This window comes from Lepidochelys kempii, chromosome 1 (assembly GCF_965140285.1).
Source record: "Lepidochelys kempii isolate rLepKem1 chromosome 1, rLepKem1.hap1, whole genome shotgun sequence".
NCBI classification, from domain to species: Eukaryota; Metazoa; Chordata; order Testudines; family Cheloniidae; genus Lepidochelys; species Lepidochelys kempii.
The window spans coordinates 163,460,231-163,477,601 of NC_136380.1; the positions used below are offsets into that span (position 1 = coordinate 163,460,231).

General features: G+C 44.0%; 2 protein-coding genes and 1 pseudogene across 12 annotated transcripts in view; 1 reads left to right on the forward strand and 2 right to left on the reverse strand.

Annotated features, from left to right (window-relative positions):
- LOC140917797 (carbonyl reductase [NADPH] 1-like) overlaps positions 1–3,218 on the reverse strand; it is a 24,867-nt pseudogene extending 21,649 nt beyond the window's left edge. Inside the window, exon 1 of the transcript XR_013636409.1 lies at positions 3,132–3,218. The product of XR_013636409.1 is annotated as a carbonyl reductase [NADPH] 1-like (transcript). The remainder of the gene's footprint in view (positions 1–3,131) is intronic.
- Positions 1–17,371, forward strand: part of SETD4 (SET domain containing 4) — a 78,117-nt gene that overhangs the window by 36,995 nt on the left and 23,751 nt on the right. For 6 of the 10 annotated variants that reach the window (XR_013636405.1, XR_013636407.1, XR_013636406.1 and 3 more), the window contains exons 1-7: positions 7,437–8,015; positions 8,490–8,573; positions 9,024–9,128; positions 10,213–10,308; positions 11,662–11,699; positions 12,372–12,460; positions 16,348–16,777. Coding sequence is in view for 2 of the 10 variants with exons in the window: in XM_078854610.1 (XP_078710736.1) it covers positions 9,056–9,128; positions 10,213–10,308; positions 11,662–11,699; positions 12,372–12,460; positions 16,348–16,777 (726 nt within the window). In the remaining 8 variants the exon portion in view is untranslated. The other 4 variants (XR_012160983.2, XR_013636408.1, XR_012160984.2 and 1 more) reach the window with 4 other exon arrangements.
- On the reverse strand, positions 757–7,393 carry LOC140917794 (carbonyl reductase [NADPH] 1). The gene is made up of 4 exons (XM_073361350.2): positions 7,138–7,393; positions 5,606–5,924; positions 3,132–3,239; positions 757–2,313 (listed from the first exon to the last, which is right to left on the reverse strand). Exons 2-4 carry the CDS (start codon positions 5,889–5,891, stop codon positions 1,877–1,879), a joined length of 831 nt encoding a protein of 276 aa, XP_073217451.1. The 5' UTR covers positions 5,892–5,924; positions 7,138–7,393; the 3' UTR covers positions 757–1,876.

The window sequence follows — 17,371 nt, forward strand, 5'->3', positions numbered from 1 at the left end:
ACTGTACTGCCCGGCCCCTGAGCACCTGGACCAGGAGGCTTGCCCCTGGCCCCTCCCCCACTATTTCCCCTCTCATGTAGTCATGCAGGCAGTGGGGCTGCGAGCCCCTCTCCTGCCGCTCTGAGTGGCATGCTAAGGGGGCGATAGGAGCGCGGCAGTGGGGGGGTTGGGTAGAGGGTCCCGGGGGGCAGTCAGGGGACAGTTGGATGGGACGGAGGTTCTGGGGCGGTCAGGGGCTGGGGAACAGGGGGGGTTGGATAGGGCATGGGAGTCCTGGGGGGCCTGTCAGGGGGCGGGGGTGTGGATAGGTCAGGGAAGTCAGGGGATGGGAGCAGGGGGGTTGGATAGCAGGTGGGATCCCAGAGGGGGCGGTTTAGGGCAGGGGGTCCCAGGAGGGGGTGGTCAGGGGACAAGGAGCAGGGGGGGGTTGGATGAGGTGGGGGTTCTGAGGGGGACAGTCATGGGGCAGGAAGTGGGAGGGGGCAAATGGGGCAGGGGCCAGGCTGTTTGGGGAGGCACAGCCTTCCCTACCTGGCCCTCCATACAGTTTTGCACCCCGATGTGGCCCTTGGGCCAAAAAGTTTGCCCACCGCTGTTCTATTCCAGACTGATCTGGTTACTTTTAAGATCAAATAGTTAGACATTATAATCTCACCAGGAACAGTATGTGAAATCACTAAAAAGGAACACACCTTCGCCCCCCCACCTGCTAAAAAGAATATAAATTTCAACAAATCAATTTTAGCTTATTAAACTACACTTTATTTAAACAGTTTTCATAGTTTTAAGAACTAAATTAAGGCACAGTTTAATTCATGCATTATTCCAAACGGCAATTATTTTGTAATAGCAGAAACCTTGTGTGTATTCTATAAACCCTAATAAGATACTAGAAATGGCAAAGACATTTACAGATGCTTAATTATTATTGGTACCACAATAAAACAGTAATATCTGATACTGTTTCTGGACTGCATCTCACATATACAGAACTCCTCACTTAATGTCATAGTTATGTTCCCAAAAAATGCAACTTTAAGCGAAACAATGCTAAGTGAATCCAATTTCCCAAGAAGAATTAATGTAAAGGGGGGGGAGGGGTTAGGTTCCAGGGAAATTTTTTTTCCACCAGACAAAAAACTATATTATAGTTTATTTTTATATATATATATATAAAATAATAAATTTGTTAGTCTAAGGTGCTACAAAGACTCCTCATTGTTGTTAATGTAGCCTCACACTCTACAAGGCAGCACGAATGGAGAGAGGGGAGACAGCATGGCAGACAGAGACAGACACACACCCTGTGTGTGTGAGAGAGATGAATATTGCCCCTTTAAGTAAGTACACTGCCTTTAAAAAGGATCAGGAAGTTGAGACAGCCGCTGTGGTCCTGTCCCCACCCTGCTACATATGGAGAAGGGGTAAGGGGGGGCAGGAATAGGGGGGAGGGGGACACCCTGACATTAGCCTCCCTCTTCCCGCCCCCCCTGCACAGCAAGCAGGAGGCTCCCAGGAGCAGCTCCAAGGCAGAGGGAAGGAGCAGCACACGGCAGTGGGGGGAGGGACAGCTGAACTGCTGGAAATTGGTAGCCTGCTGGGTGGCTTCTGTACAGGGAACTTATGGGAGTGGGGAGCTAATCGGGGGGCTACCAGTCCACCCTGGTTCCAAGCTCCCACCAGCTAGCTGCAACTGGCTGCTCTTCCTGCAAGCAGTGGACAAAACAGGCAGCTGCCAAACAATGCTGTAAGGGAGCACTGCACAATTTTAAACAAGCATATTCCCTAATTGATCAATGTAACAATGAAACAACGTTATCTAGGACAACTTTAAGTGAGGAGTTACTGTATAAATAAAAGGACTGTCAAGGCAAGTTTACTGCTTTTGCACCTTTTTTTCACTAACGAACTGCCCATGAGGCCCATCAGCACCAGGGGCCAAAAGGGCTAAGTAAACTGGAGTCTCGGCTCCCTCATCTGGACTTTTAGTGGCACTGGGACCTGCCATGTCGGTTCTCACCCATCCAGGGCAACAGGCATTTAGAAGAATTTGATCAGCTTTCCTTTCTTCGTTCAACATCCGGGCCTGGATTCTGGACAAGACCGTGACTCCAATTTTGGACACACCGTAAGCAGTATTTGGCCAGCCCTCCTTCTCATGCACTCCGTTCTTGGTATCCTCCACAAACTTTGTCATGAGTTTCACTAGCTCCTCGTCAGTGATTGTGTCACTACGAAACTTCCGCTGCAGATCTTGGCTACATCTTGCCAGAGCTGATACGCTTACCATGCTAGATACATTCACTACTCTGCCTATTAAAAGAAAATTATAAGTAAATATATAAACCATGCCCATACACAATGTTAGGTCTTGATCCTGCAAAGTGCTCCACAAAGGTCTATGTATGGTGATTGCTTTGAAGAACCACAGTTTAAAAACCAAACCAACAGACACTGTTTGATGTAATGGAATTCCAAGCAAATATTTGACATGACCCACCGCTACAATTTTAAATAGGGATATTTCTGAATAAACAAACAAATCTGATCCTGCAAATACTCACTGCCAAACACTGTGCTTACTTCCGTGAATAATCTCATTAAAAAAAAAAACACAACAAAAATGGGCCTATAATGTACATAGAGTGAAACTTCTCTGCAGGGAGACAGCAACAAGACTAGGGAGCTGGGTTTCTTCAGTGACTGTGGGTACAAGTCTGTACAGCACACTGAACTCAGCCTCAGTGCTCCATTTTTGTGAGCAAGTAGGACATAGAAATATCTCCATTTTCTCCTGTCTGAAGCAAGGACAGATGAGGCAGCTAGGCAGTGTGGAAAAAATATTGACAGGCCTTCATTTCTGCATAACGGCACAGATAAGCACTTCCGGAATAACCATTAGTAAAGAAAAGGATTGGAATAGAAGCAACTTTAGATTTAAAAAGCAGAGACATTCTGTGTGTCAAGACGTGCATGCAAGCTATTCTTGTCTTTTTATCTTTGATGCAGCAGAAATGCACTGGTACTCCTGTGGGCAGCGAATTCGTAATAGAGGGTAGGGTTTGCTGCCTTGTGAGAAGCAAGAGAGTCTTTCTAAAATGATACTTTGATATTTGTTAGGTTATACTTACCATGAGGCTTTATGAGAGGTAGCAACTCCATGCAGACATCCCTTGTTGCAAAAAAGTTTGTCCTCATTGTAACCTCCGTTTGAGTAGCAAATGGAGTGGTATCAGCAACTGTTCATAGGGAGAAGAAAAAATATATAACACTGAAGTTATGCTTACAGGTTAATGGGAAAAAACAGGTCTCTGAAAACTAGAGTTAATCCTAATTCCTTCTACAGTAGTCATTTCTGGTTAAATTAGGAAGCAGATGTTTAACAGAGAAAGTGCAGAAAAGCAACAGGTACATGGTGCTGCAAAGATTAACATTTTAAAATGCAAAGGCCCAAATATGCAATATTAGATTAGTAGAAGATTGAGAAGATTTTCCCCTGCTAAGAACTCTTCGTTTAGAGTTCTGTGCCCCCCCCAACCCACAAGAGCTGATGACATAACTGATGCCTCAAAACAGAGCAGGGAGCTGCATTCTTTATACAGATTTAGAGCTCAATCCTACGTATTAGGCAATGGCTGGGTTGTTGCTGGTTGTGTTGTCGAGTTACAGCATGAGTTTGTGAGCCAGGATGATGAGTGCTGTGCAGAGATAGGATTCCCATGCAGCAACATCAAGCTTTTGAAGAACTGCAGCAAATGGGGGCAACGAAGCCTGTTTCTTTGTGGCAGGGAAGGAAGCAACAGGGAGCACTGTCAATCTGTAGTAGGTACTCAGATTTAAAAATTTTATTAAGACGATTTAAAAAAAAAAAATCAATGGTACAGAGTTTAAGCATAGAAGTTTCTGGTTATCAGGGAACAACAGAGAGATTATCAAGGGGTGCAAAATTCGGTTTAAGATTGGGTGGCGTAAGGAATACATAATCTGCAAAATCCCTGATTGGGGGTAGAAGGTTAATGGGTCAAAGTACAGACATCGAGATATGAGGGTATGTTGTTCATATAATGGCTATGTTCAGGTGTGGAGTATAATGAGTGGATATGATGATGAGGATGGATTGACCCTCATTTGGTGAGATTTAAGGTTCAGTGAGTTTATGGGTCCAGTTCATATGGTCCAACAGAAGTACTACAAGGATGAGGGCTCTTCAAGTAGTGTAAATAGATACCAATTGTTGTAGTCCCCTTGCTAGATACAACATACCTGCAGGCAACTCTAAGGTGTAGCTGTAACTGAACACCTATTGCTTAAACTAATGGAGATATTCCTTAAAGGCTTTGTTAATAACCACCTTAACTGTTCTCTTGAGCAATGTGCCAGGGCACCACTATTTGCAGAACACTGAGCAGTATATTAACACTGAGACAGGAGGCCCAATTCACCACTGATTTCAATGGTTTCAGCATCAAACAGCAGTAAAGCAGTGGTGGGCCAAGATAACAGCTCCCAAATAAGAAATGTAAACTGTAACTAGGGTGTAGGAGTTTTTGTTCTTTATCAACATTTGCAAGATTTACTACATTTTAAAATCTCTTTTAAGCAGATTTCCCCAGAGCTCAGGGCAGATGGCTGCGGTTTGTGAGTTGTCGCCAAAAAATATGTATTATCCACTCTGTGTGACAAATAACCTTTGCTAGAATCCCCAAGCACTATTAAGAGTTCTGTGCAGTCATTACATGGCAAGCACTTCCCACTATGCGTACATCTTACAAAGAGATGTTTCTGTTGAGACAGTGATTTATGCATGAATACATTGAACAATAAATCAGTTTAATGCCAAATCAGGTATCTGAAGGGCAACAATATTCAGGCCACAGAGGAATTCTTTAAAATGGTACAAGAGGCAATCAGAGTAACAAGATTAAATTAAGGAAAGGACAATTTAGGCTAAACATCGAGAGAAACCTCCCGACAAAAAGAGTCCTATAATATTTCAGTCTCCCAAAGTAAGTAGAGGAAACTACAATGGCAGGAATAGCTTCTAAGCAGTCTGTTTATTTATATAGTGCTCATCACCATGGTAATTGGCTCCCTAAGGGTATTTCTTCCCTGCAGAGTTAAATTGCATTATCTACACTCCCTGGCCTCTCATGCCTAGATAGAAAGAGAGCAGCCACTCTGCAAAGCAACCCTTCAGCTGCACAGAGTGACTGGCTTAGTAACAGAGTAGCAGTATCCTCACTGCATTACTTCAGCAGCACTTGAGCATGAACCCATGATCCCAGATGGGCCAGCTAGCTCAAGTTTAAAGAGCCACTTCTCTCAAGCTAGAGATCTGAGTGTGGGGCCAGGAGTTGGGTTATATAATTTGAGTTATTTCTTGAGCTAACACAGCAGTGAAGACAAGATCAAAAATGTGATCTGATAAAACACCAGAAAAATGTCAGGTAGGGAACAGTTCTCTGCTGGCACGGGGATGAGCTGGGTATCATCATACTTGGTTGCCTCTCTAGCTAAGCATGATACTTGTAAAAACAAACAACAACACCTACTCATCATTCTTCAATTTACAGCTCAAAGCCTTGCCAATAAGTCAGCACTGTACCTTTGAAAGCAATCCCTGCGTTGTTAACCAGCACATTCAGCCCACCATACTTCTCCTTCAGGAAGTCCCGCAGAGTCCGGATACTCTGCAGATTATCAATGTCCAGCTGGTGGAAAAGCGGGCTCAGTCCCTCCTCCTGCAGTTTTGTCACTGCAGTCTGACCCCGTCCTGGGTCCCGGGCTGTCAGGTACACATCCCCAGTGAACTGCTTACACAGAGCCCGCACAATAGCAAATCCAATCCCTTTGTTGCCCCCGGTCACCACAGCTACTGGGGTGCTGGACATCCTCCTGGACTAGTGGATGGCAAAATAAGCTCACTGCAACAGGCAAAAGAATATAGCTGTATATATTTGGTTATTGTGATTATGCACACCTTCCTGCTCACTCTCTATGCAATTTTCTGCCAAGGTACATTTCTCTCCAGTTGCCAAACCAAGAAATAATTGGGCAAAATGAGGTTGGTCTCCAGTTTTTCAAGAAAAAAGAAAAGGAGGACTTGTGGCACCTTAGAGACTAACAAATTTATTTGAGCATAAGCTCTCATGCGCTACAGCTCACTTCATCCGTTAGTCTCTAAGGTGCCACAAGTACTCCTTTTCTTTTTGCAGATACAGACTAACACGGCTGCTATTCTGAAACCAGTTTTTCCAGGGCACTCATCCAGGAGCTTCCTTCTTCAAAGTGCTTTGCAAATGGATGAGAGGCAAAGAGCAGAGTAGGGCAAGCAGGGACAGGGCTGGCCTTAGGGGTGAGCCACCCTGCGATCGCCCAGGGGCGCCATGGTTAAGGGGGCGCTGTGTGGCAGTGGAGAGATATACACTACCAGTGTTGAGTCAGAAGCTGCTCCCAGCTGGCGGGGGAGTGCCTCGTGGGAGGCACCCAGATTTCTCCCAGACCCTGCTTCATACCGCCAGAGGAACATGGGGGATATAAGTGATGCACAGATACTGCTCTACTCTGCCCCGTTCCTCCTTGTCCCCCTGGGAGGCTGGGCTACTGCTGTCCCTTCCCTTACGCAGCCCAGATAGGGAAAGTGCCCAGAGGTCACTCCTTGCTCCACCCTCCCGGCCCCTTAGGGGTGTGTGGAGGAGCAGCATTGGAGGGGGGAGTGTGAGTAGCAATGCCAGTTGCTCCATACCTCCAGGTTATTTCCCCATGTAGGCACAGGAGGGGGGTGGTGCATGGGTTAGGAGCAAAGAGGGCACAGTGCAGGGGTTAGGGGTGCAGGAGGGGGAACGGGGCAGGGATTTGGGGGAACAGGGTGTGGGGAGCCCACCGGGGCCATGAGCAATTGGGGGGGGGGTGGCACCATGCCCATGGGGACCAGGGGCACCAAAATACAAATTCACCCAGGCCACCATTTTCCTTAAGGCAGGTCCTGCACAAGAAATGAGGTCTGATCTCCGTAACAAGTAAAGGCAGGCTGCAAGGAACGCTTTATGCAAGCTGCCCCCCACTCCCGTAGGCGGGTGGGTGGGTTGGTTGGGGAAGGGGCTGCTAGGGGGGGAAGAAAGCAATTTGCAAACTCACCTCTAGCAATACGTAGCTTAGCCTCTGGCAATTCGTAGCTCAGCCTCTTTAGCTGCTTCAGGCTCCTGCTCTAAGAGCCAATGGTGTTTATGCATCAGCCTGGAAGGGTTGATCGGAGAGGGCGGGGAGCTCTTTCCGCAGATAGGGACGCTGCTCCCGCCTGATCAGAGCACAGCGAGACAGCAGAGAGCTGGAGGCGGAGCGAGTGTTAGATGGATGGCTTTGCTGGCGGCCTGCAGCTCCGCGCTGGGAGGGTCACTGGGGGAGAGGCGGCAGGAAACACGTGGCTGCGCGGTGGCGGAGGCGGGGTGGGCGCAAGCAGTCTGGCCCCCGGGGCCTGGCTTGGGTGTACGTGAGGCTTTTGCTTTACCATGTGCTCGCTGTGCGAGACCTGAAGCTGGAACCGAAAGGCCGTATTTTAAATAGGATTATTGGCAGGCATTAGCGGGCTGGCTTTTTTTTTTTTTTTTTAAAGCTCTTTTTCGGATTGCAGCTCGGGAACGAGCCAGAAAATGCAGCCAGGGGTGCTCCAGCCAGCGATCGGAGCTGGGAGCGCGGTGGGTTGGTGTAGCTCTCTCCCGGGCTGCTAGAGACGTGTTCGTGAGTTATTGAATCTCTTGCGCAGGGCTCTGAAAATCCAAGGCGCCGGAAGGAGTACAAGGGCACAGTAGTATTTATTATGGTTACTCCATTCGGCATGCAGTTGATAATGCAACCGGGGCTCAGGGGCGGCTCTACCAATTTTGCCGCCCCCAGCAGGCGCCGCCGAATTGGCGCCGCGTTTCTCTCCCTTCGAGTTAAGCTATGGTTCAGTTCCGAGAATGACAGGAGGGTCACGTGGCACGGTCCACATTGCAGTAGCAACCACGCGCTCACCTGTAAGATGTGCTTACAAGTAATTTAGTCAAATATATCAAAGGAATATGTGTAACTTGCCTACTTGAAATTTATAAATTCGTTAGTCTCTAGGGTGCCACAAGTACTCCATAACTCTGTAGGTATATTATGAAATATTTTGTATGTTGTGGGTTAGAGTTAGGGTTGTTATTGGAATAACATGTTAATTTTTTCCATGCCAGTATTGTCATTCATTGAATAAATGGACTGCAAAGGTAGTGGAATATTTATGTAAATTACGTGTGTTATGTTCAGACTTTTAAATGCAGTGGTGGTGTAGCTGTGTCAGTCCCTGGATATTAAAGAGACCACGTGGGTGAGGTAATATTTTTTTTTATTGAACCAACTTCTGTTGTAGCTTGAAGGCCTGGTTCACCCACAGAAGTTGGTCCAGTAAATTTTATTTTCTGGTTTTAATATGCTTTAACTTGCAGTCTTTCTTTGTCCATGTTTAGCTTTGAGAGTTCTGTTTTCTGGTTGAAGGATGATACTGTAGCGTGAAGGCCTGGTTCACCCACAGAAGTTGGTCCAGTAAAAGGGTACTTCCTCACTCACCTTATTTCTCTCATACTTTTTAATTGAAGATAGTTATTTTAAGTGTTCTTGCTGTGAATTTTATCTGTGGGTTATATTATTCACTGTATCAACATAACTGTAAATTAATAATGTTTCTGAGTGGACACTTTATTTTTAAATGTAGAAATGGGAGCATATCTGTTTCCCAAGGGGATTATGCCCAGTCCTTAGGTAAGGAGGGCAGCATGGGATGGAAGCTTTTTGCTTCCCACTCCTCTCCTTGCATTGCTCATTCAAGTGCTTATATGTCCTATGTTTTCTGAGATGAAAAGCTGAAGCATGTTGAATATGAAGAGCTTTAATTTCTTTTGTGCATATTTGTAAAAGTTTGGAGTGAGTCATCTTCTGTATGTATGCAGGAACTGAAAGAAATATCAAAAAAGAACTTGGCTGTTTTCCCATTTTTCATTCAGGTTGTATACCTAAGGTGAAGTCTTTTCTTACCATGAGGAAAAATAAAGGTCGGACTGGTAGAAAGAGAAGAAGAAAACAATACAGCAGTTTGCCTTCAAATGGAGGTACTGTATGTTTTCATCTAGTCTTCACTTGCATTCAGGGAAGGAACAGAATAATTAACTACTTGGCAAGGGATCTTTCTACAGTCTGTGCATGTTAGAACTCCTACATGTCTTCATAGAATATTAGGGTTGGAAGGGACCTCAGGGAGGTCATCTAGTCCAACCCCCTGCTCAAAGCAGGACCAATCCCCAGTTTTTGCTTCAGATCCCTAAATGGGCCCCCTCAAGGATTGAACTCCTAACCCTGGGTTTAACAGGCTAATGCTCAAACCACTGAGCTATTACAATAGTAATCATGGATATCAGTTGTTATGTGTGAACAACCATTTTATTTTTTGGTTTTAATATGCTTTAACTTGCAGTCTTTCTTTGTCCATGTTTAGCTTTGAGAGTTCTGTTCTCTGGTTGAAGGATGATACTGTATTACTCTTGAGTTTTATCTAGTAACATGCTGAGTGATTCCTGGTCATGCTAAATACCCTCAATTTCCAGTGAAATCAGTGACATTAAGGGTATTCAGTACCTAACAGAACTGATGCCTTTTTTTCACTATCTTATGTTGTGTCATGTTATAAAATACCATTCTATGTATAAGGTAAAAGTCTACTACAGCAGTACTTCTCAACCAGGGGTACTCAGAAGTCTTCCAGGGGATACATCAACTAATCTAGATATTTGCCTAGTTTTACAACAGGCTATGTAAAAAGCACTAGTGAAGTTTGTACAAACTAAAATTTCCTACAGACAATGACTTGTTTGTACTGCTTTATATACTATACCCTGAAATGTAAGTACAATATTTATAGTCCAGTTGATTTATTTTAGAATTATATGGTAAAAATGAGAATGTAAGGAATTTACATTTACAATTTAGTGTGCTGTGCCACTTTTGTATTTTGATGTCTGATTTTGTAAGCAAGTAGTTTTTAAATGAGGTGAAACTTGGGGATACGCTAGACAAATCAGATTCCTGAAAGGGGTGCAGTAGTCTGGAAAGGTTGAGAGCCACTGTACTACGGTACAAGTGCACTGTGTTTTTAATTAAACTATATGCTATAAGTTAATCACTCGTCTCTTCATTTAGTAAACCAGAGTCACAAACTGGAATATATACAACTTAGGAAGTGGCTGAAAGAGAGGGGGTTTGATGACCGAAATTTAAGACCAGCACAGTTTTCGGGTAATACTTTAATTGCTTATTGATCCTAGGTTGTCCGGTTCTCACTGTGGTTTTATCCCCATCTGGCTGGTTTTCTTCAGGAATGAGTCTTCAGCGTACAGACATTACAGACCCAAATCCTTCAAATGCATGCATGAGTAATTTCATGCACACAAGTAGACTCTGGCCCACATACTGCCCGCTGTTCCTCATGAGGGGGTTCTTATGCTATTGCAAATTGCTACGGAAGCCAAAGGGGCTCTGCGTGGGCAGCGGGGTACACTCAGGTAGTACTTCTTGTAGGATTGTTGTCATAGGCATTAAAGAAGCTAGTCACATTTGAAAAATACTGTTGCTTAAGTGTTTACCGGTTGAGGGCCTAAGCTTGTAACCATTTCCTCATTTGTTCTGGCAGACTAACTAAATAAACCTATCAGCATTTAGAGATGGAATGCAGATAGCAACAATAATAAATAGTTCAAATTTGAGTGGATTGTTTACTGTGTGTGTCTTTAATAATAATAATCTTCAAAAATCTTTAGAAAATTAAATTAGAAGGCAGCAGATAGTACGTAGTATAAATTGAGAAACAACTGCAGAGATATTGCAGGGTGACAACTAAAACACTAAAAGAAAAGGAGTACTTGTGGCACCTTAGAGACTGTTAGTCTCTAAGGTGGCACCTTAGAGACTGTTAGTCTCTAAGGTGGCACCTTAGAGACTGTTAGTCTCTAAGGTGGCACCTTAGAGACTGTTAGTCTCTAAGGTGGCACCTTAGAGACTGTTAGTCTCTAAGGTGGCACAAGTACTCCTTTTCTTTTTGCGAATACAGACTAACACGGCTGCTACTCTGAAACTAAAACACTGAATGTAAAATAACTAGCAAGAAAAGCTAGAAGCAGGGGAGAAAAAAAAGTGGTTTTTAAGCCAAGATTTTGGGAAAAAATGAGTGAAGCTGAGGGACACAGGAAGATTGTTCAGATGGCAGGAGTTGCAGAGCCGAAGGCTTTCTTTCATAAGTGATAAGAATGTGGGAGACAGCAGAGAAGAGATTGAAGCTAGAGGAAGAAGGAGAGAGAGAGAAATAAGAGCCCATATCTTCAAAGGTAATTAGGTGCCTCTCATTTAAATCAGTAGGTGTTAAGTGTCTAAATACCTTTGAGTAAATCTGAACCAAGATCCATACATAAGCTTCAACTAGTCCATGGGGGACTTTTAAAAACGGTTTTTATGTTATATAAGAAATATGTTCATTTTCATGACGTTTCCTTTTTCAGACTAGTTTTAATTCATAGTGTTTTGTTGTAGTCTTATGGAAAAGTCTGAAGATTGTATACTGTATTGTAATCATTCTTTTTGTTCCTGCTATTTCAGATACGGGAAGAGGCCTAATGACCACAAAAGCCTTTCAGGTTAGTATTTTCTTTGTTATGGCTTTTATTACATGTACTGCAGGAGCAGCTGGAGACTTTCTGGGCCCTACTCAAAATTGCTTCTGGGAGAGCCTAAAAGTCTAGAGGGGAGTCTAAGATGATATAGTTTATAATCAGGAGCTGGAATCCCCCATGCTAATATAAGGCTACATGTACTCTGCACGGCAGTGTGGACTACGGGGGTGTGAATTGCAAAGGGCACCAAAATGTTGTGCTTTAACTATCCTGTGTGGACACTGCAGGCATGAACTAAAAGGTACCTAGTTTGTGTTAATGTAGTCCTGTTTGAAAGGGACACAAAGGAGCCATAACCTGGGTGTAAATGCTCAGTAGAAAATTCCCCTATCAAAGGGGTCTCGCTCCAAGTATGGTGTATTCTGTTCAAGGGGAAAGGTGATGCTTCTCAGCCAGTCACCAGCCTACACAGAAACTGTTTATCCTCTGTCAGGACATCCTACCACACACTGCACAAACTTCCTACATTGCTGGACCACCAGAATTTTACAACTACAATGATCTCCGCTGAAGTTGTGGTCATATCTGTTTGCCTCCTGGCTCTGATGTGCTCTGGGACATTTCTCTACACTTATGAATTGTGCATCCATGGCTCATTTTCGATCTGACTTTTAGTCTGTTTGATTTTTCTCAAAGGCAGGGGAACTGATTATTTCGTTGCCGGAGAAATGCTTGCTCACCGCTCGTACTGTCCTAAGTAGCTACCTTGGGGAAAACATTGCAAAGTAAGTGTGGAGGAGGGAAAGAAAATCTCTTAAGATTTCTGTTGGTATTTATAGGGTGCTCACACACTGGTAGATTATTCATTTGAATTTGTGTTAGGGCCTCAATCTGTAAAGCCTAATTTACACATGTATGTGACCCAAGAAACTCTGGATGCCAAATGGCAACAGGTACAGGGATCCTCTGGGTTCACCAAATAGGGTGACCAGACAGCAAGTGTGAAAAATCGGGACGGGGGTGGGAGGTAATAGGAGCCATATTAAAAAAGCCCCAAATATAGGGACTGTCCCTATAAAATCGGGACATCTGGTCACCCTATCACCAAATAATGTCATGTAAGGTCTCTAATGGAAACTTGTGTCATAATAATTGCAAAATGGATGTATAGATACACTGAAAATTCAGGGACTGATAACCGGAAAGGTGAAAAGCAGGTTTTCTTTCTGGCAAGAAATGTTTGGTTCAAAATGGGTATCCATTTATAGTCTGAGCTGAGTGCTAATGAAGGATTGTGGAATCTTCAAAGACAGGAAATTTACAGGAAGAAGTATATGAGCAGAGGAGAGCTCTGTTTCCTAAGTAAGGACAATGAACTTTGGGGCAGTGTTCCCTCTAATTTTTCCCACCCATGTGCAGAATGAATTCTGTTATGTGCACCAATATGGCGGTAGTGTGTGACAGAGTGTGGGGGGGGGGCTCAGGGCTGGGGAAGGAGGTTGGAGTGCGGGCCCTGAGGTGGGGCCGGGGATGAGGGGTTTGAGGTGCAGGCTGCCCTGGGGCTATGGTGGGGAGAGAGGACTCTGCCCAGCTCTCCCGCTCAGCCCAGGTGCTGCTGCAGGGAAGGAGGGGTGACTTTCCCTGCCGGGGCTGGAATTGGGGGAGGGGCGCCTCTCCCTCTCCCACGGCCGCAACAGGTCAGGCCTGGGCTGGGTTAGGGCCAGAGGAGGGGCGCCTCTCCCACGGCAAGTCTCGGCTGGGCTGGGTTGGGGCTGGGGTGCCTCTCCCGCAGCCATGGCAGGTCCGTGGCTAGGTTGGGTCTGGGGAGAGGTATCTCTCCCCGCCAGAGCCCTGAGCTTAATGAGCTGCTGTGTGAGCATACAGCTTAGAAGGATCTTAGTTTGGGTGTATAACTAAGGGGTTTGGAGGTACACCCTCATCCTTCATCTAGGAAGTAAACTGACAGAGGGTTTGCTTCATGAAAAAGGGATTTCTGCCAGGGTTGGTTGAAAACTCTTGAAATAAATTTGGGTAAGATGTCCTGCTTTAGACAGAAGGATTACTTGTTAAGTTTAGGGTTTAGAATGCATGTTATGATTTTGTTGTAAATGTAACCATTTATTCCCATTTCTCACACTGGTTTTTATTTGAATCTCCTCTTAAATAAATTTTCCTTTTGTTTATAATTGACCTCAAGTGCTGTGTATAATAGAGGGGAGCGATAGTCTAAGGTAAAACTGCTAAACCATGGTAAGAACATGAGAACAGCCATACTGGGTCAGACCAAAGGTCCATCTAGCTCAGTATCTCCTCTTCCGACAGTGGCCAATTCCAGGTGCTTCAGAAAGAATGAACAGAACAGGTAATCATCAAGTGGTCCATCCCTGTCGCCCATTCCCAGCTTTTGGCAAACAGAGGCTAGGGACACCATCCCTGTCCATCCTGGCTAATAGTAATTGATGGACCTGTCCTCCATGAACTTATCTAGTTCTTTTTTGAACCCTGTTATAGTCTTGGCCTTCACAACATCCTCTGGCAAAGAGTTTCACAGACTGACTGTGTTGTGTGAAAAAATATTTCCTTTGATTTGTTTTAAACCTGCTGCCTATTAATTTCATTTGGTGACCTCTGGCTCTTGTGTTTTGAGAAGGAGTAAATAACACTTCCTTCTTTACTTTCTCCACACCAGTCATGATTTTATAGACCTCTATCATATCCTCTCTGTCGTCTCTTTTCCAAGCTGAAAAGTCCCAGTCTTATTAATCTCTCTTCATACGGAAGCCGTTCCATACCCCTAATAATTTTTGTTGCCCTTTTCTGAACCTTTTCCAGTTCCAATTTATCTTTTTTGAGATGGGGCGACCACTCAGATACTGCACGCAGTACTCAAGATGTGGGCATACCATGGATTTATATAAAGGCAATATGGTATTTTCTGTCTTCTTATCTATCCCTTTCTTAATGATTCCCAACATTCTGTTTGCTTTTTTGACTCCTGCTGCACATTGAGTGGATGTTCTCAGAGAACTATCTACAATGACTCCAAGATGTTTCTTGAGTGGTAACAGCTAATTTAGACCCCATCATTTTATATGTATAGTTGGGATTATGTTTTCCAAAGTACATTACTTCGCATTTATCAACATTTGAATTTCATCTGCTATTTTGTTGCCCAATCACCCAGTTTCGTGAGATCCTTTTGTTGCTCTTTACAGTCTGCCTGGGACTAAATTACCTTGAGTAGTTTTGTATCCTCAGCAATTTTTGCCACCTCACTGTTTACCCCTTTTTCCAGATCATTTATGAATACTTTGAATAGGACTCGTCCCAGTACAGACCCTTGGGGGACACCACTATTTACCTTTCTCCTTTCTGAAAACTAACCATTTAGTCCTACCCTTTGTTTCCTATCTTTTTAACAGTTACGAATCCATGAGAGGACCTTCCCTCTTATCCCAGGATAGCTTACTTTGCTTAAGAGCCTTTGGTGAGTGTCAAAGGCTTTCTGAAAATCTAAGTACGCTATATCCACTGGTTCCTCCTTGTCCACATGCTTGTTGACCCCCTCAAAGAATTCTGGTAGATTGATGAGGCATGACTTCCCTTTACAAAAACCATGTTGACTCTTCCCCAACAAATTATGTTCATCTATGTGTCAGACAATTTTGTTCTTTTCTATAGTTTCATCCAGTTTGCCTGGTACTGAAGTCAGGCTTACGGGCTTGTAATTGCTGGGGTAACGTATGGAGCCCTTTTAAAAAAAAATTGGCGTCACATTAGCTATCCTCCAGTCATTTGGTACAAAAGCTGATTTAAATGATAGGTTACAGACTACAATTAGTAGTTCTGCAGTTTCATATTTGAGTTCCTGCAGAACTCTTGGGTGAATATCATCTGGTCCTGGTGATTTATTACTGTTTAGAACACTGGTACACTGTTTCTTTGGGAACAGAGGATTTGGTATTTCTGTGGGTGTCCAGTGATCAGGGGCTGGTTAGCACAGGGTGACACTTTGAAGGGACGCAAGGCCTGGGGTGCATCTATTGTCAACCTGCAGGGCAAATGAAGGGCTAATATAGTCAGAGGAGAGTGCTATTATGATGGGCTGGTTGTGTTAGAAAGCTGACATCCAGTTGAGCACAGGCAGGACTCCTTCGTACTGGCGGCAGGTGGTAACAAGGTGACTCATAGCTCTGGGTGACCCAAGAAGCATCACAACATATTCCCATTGGTCTCAACAAGACTACTTGCATACATGCGGATTGCTCAATGAGTAAGGTTTTGCAGGATGGGGCCCTTCTTAAATGGAATTGTAAATGATTTGTTTCAAATTATTAAATGTGCATGTCCTAAAAGAAAGGAATTCAAATATGAGACTACGAAGTGCTATATGAATGCACCCTTTCAGCAAATTCATAACAAAAGGTGATATAGAGTATAGAAGACTATTTTATATTTTTGTTTAAACAAAATCCAACGTTTTACTAGGTACAGTATTTTAAGAGCTTGTCAGTAAAATAAATTTAAAATCACTTTGAAATAATGAAAAAACGTTTGCAGGTAAACTACAAAGAAGTTTAAAATATTTATTTAAAATCTCAAAGTATTAAAAGGATATGTGTGGTTGTATTTTATCCATCTCACTTCTGTGTATCTGTTATGTTTTTGATAGGTGGAAGCCTCCCATATCTCCTTTGATAGCACTGTGCACATTTTTAATAGCAGAGAAATATGCTGGTGAGCAATCTGTGTGGAAGCCTTATCTAGATGTTTTACCAAAGACCTATACGTGCCCTGTTTGTCTGGAGCAAGAAGTAGTGAGACTTCTTCCTGAGCCCTTAAGAAGAAAGGCTGAGGAGCAAAGAACAGTGGTCCAGGAACTGTATACCTCTTCCAAGACTTTTTTCTTTTCTCTGCAGTCTTTGTTTACTGAGAATGTAGAAACTGTTTTTAACTACGATGCCCTGCGGTGGGCTTGGTGCACCATTAATACTAGAACAGTGTACATGAAGCATTTACAGAGGGAATGTTTCTCTAGAGAGCCAGATGTTTATGCACTAGCGCCTTATTTAGATCTGCTAAACCACAGTCCAAATGTTCAGGTAAGAAGCTGGAAAAACAGAACCATAGTTTTTGTGATGTACAATTCACTGACTCTGTGCAGAACCCACATTCTTGTCTCTGATGAATTCGGAACACAGCATACCACTGAAGGGTCATGACTGGTGTGTATAGTGTAGTGTTTGTAGAACAGCTGTAGGCTCAGTAGATACACCACTAAAACGTATCATGTAACCCAGAGTGAATTCACAAATAGAATTGATTTTATGAATCAAGTGGCAAAATAAAGATGGGGGAAAGGATTCCACGCCTCTGCCCACCCCCAGTACCCTGGTGTGATGAGGTGTAGCAAACCCACACTCAACCTGAAGGGATTAATGAAAGCCTGTGGGCACAATCAGCGTCACCCCACTACACTTGCAGTATGTGTCAGACGTGAAGGAGAAGTTAAAAGGGCTGACCCTGGCTCAGTTAGGGGCTGACCAGGAAGGAGAGCAGATTTCTGGCTCTCGCTCAGTGAGAGAAGCCTGGCTGGAGTCAGGGAGCTGGGTAGGGTTGCTGGCAGACAAAGCCTCCCTGAAGGAAGGTACCTCTGCAATGGAGACACTCAGGCAATTAGGAAAGAAAGTGGCAGG

Coding starts and splice junctions, on each gene's coding strand:
- LOC140917794 (XM_073361350.2), bottom strand. CDS start 5,891: ATGTCCAGCACCCCAGTAGCTGTGGTGACCGGGGGCAACAAAGGGATT. Junction 3,240..5,605: donor CGCAGGGATTGCTTTCAAAG/GTACAGTGCTGA, acceptor CCCTATGAACAG/TTGCTGATACCACTCCATTT. Junction 2,314..3,131: donor ACCTCTCATAAAGCCTCATG/GTAAGTATAACC, acceptor TTCTTTTAATAG/GCAGAGTAGTGAATGTATCT.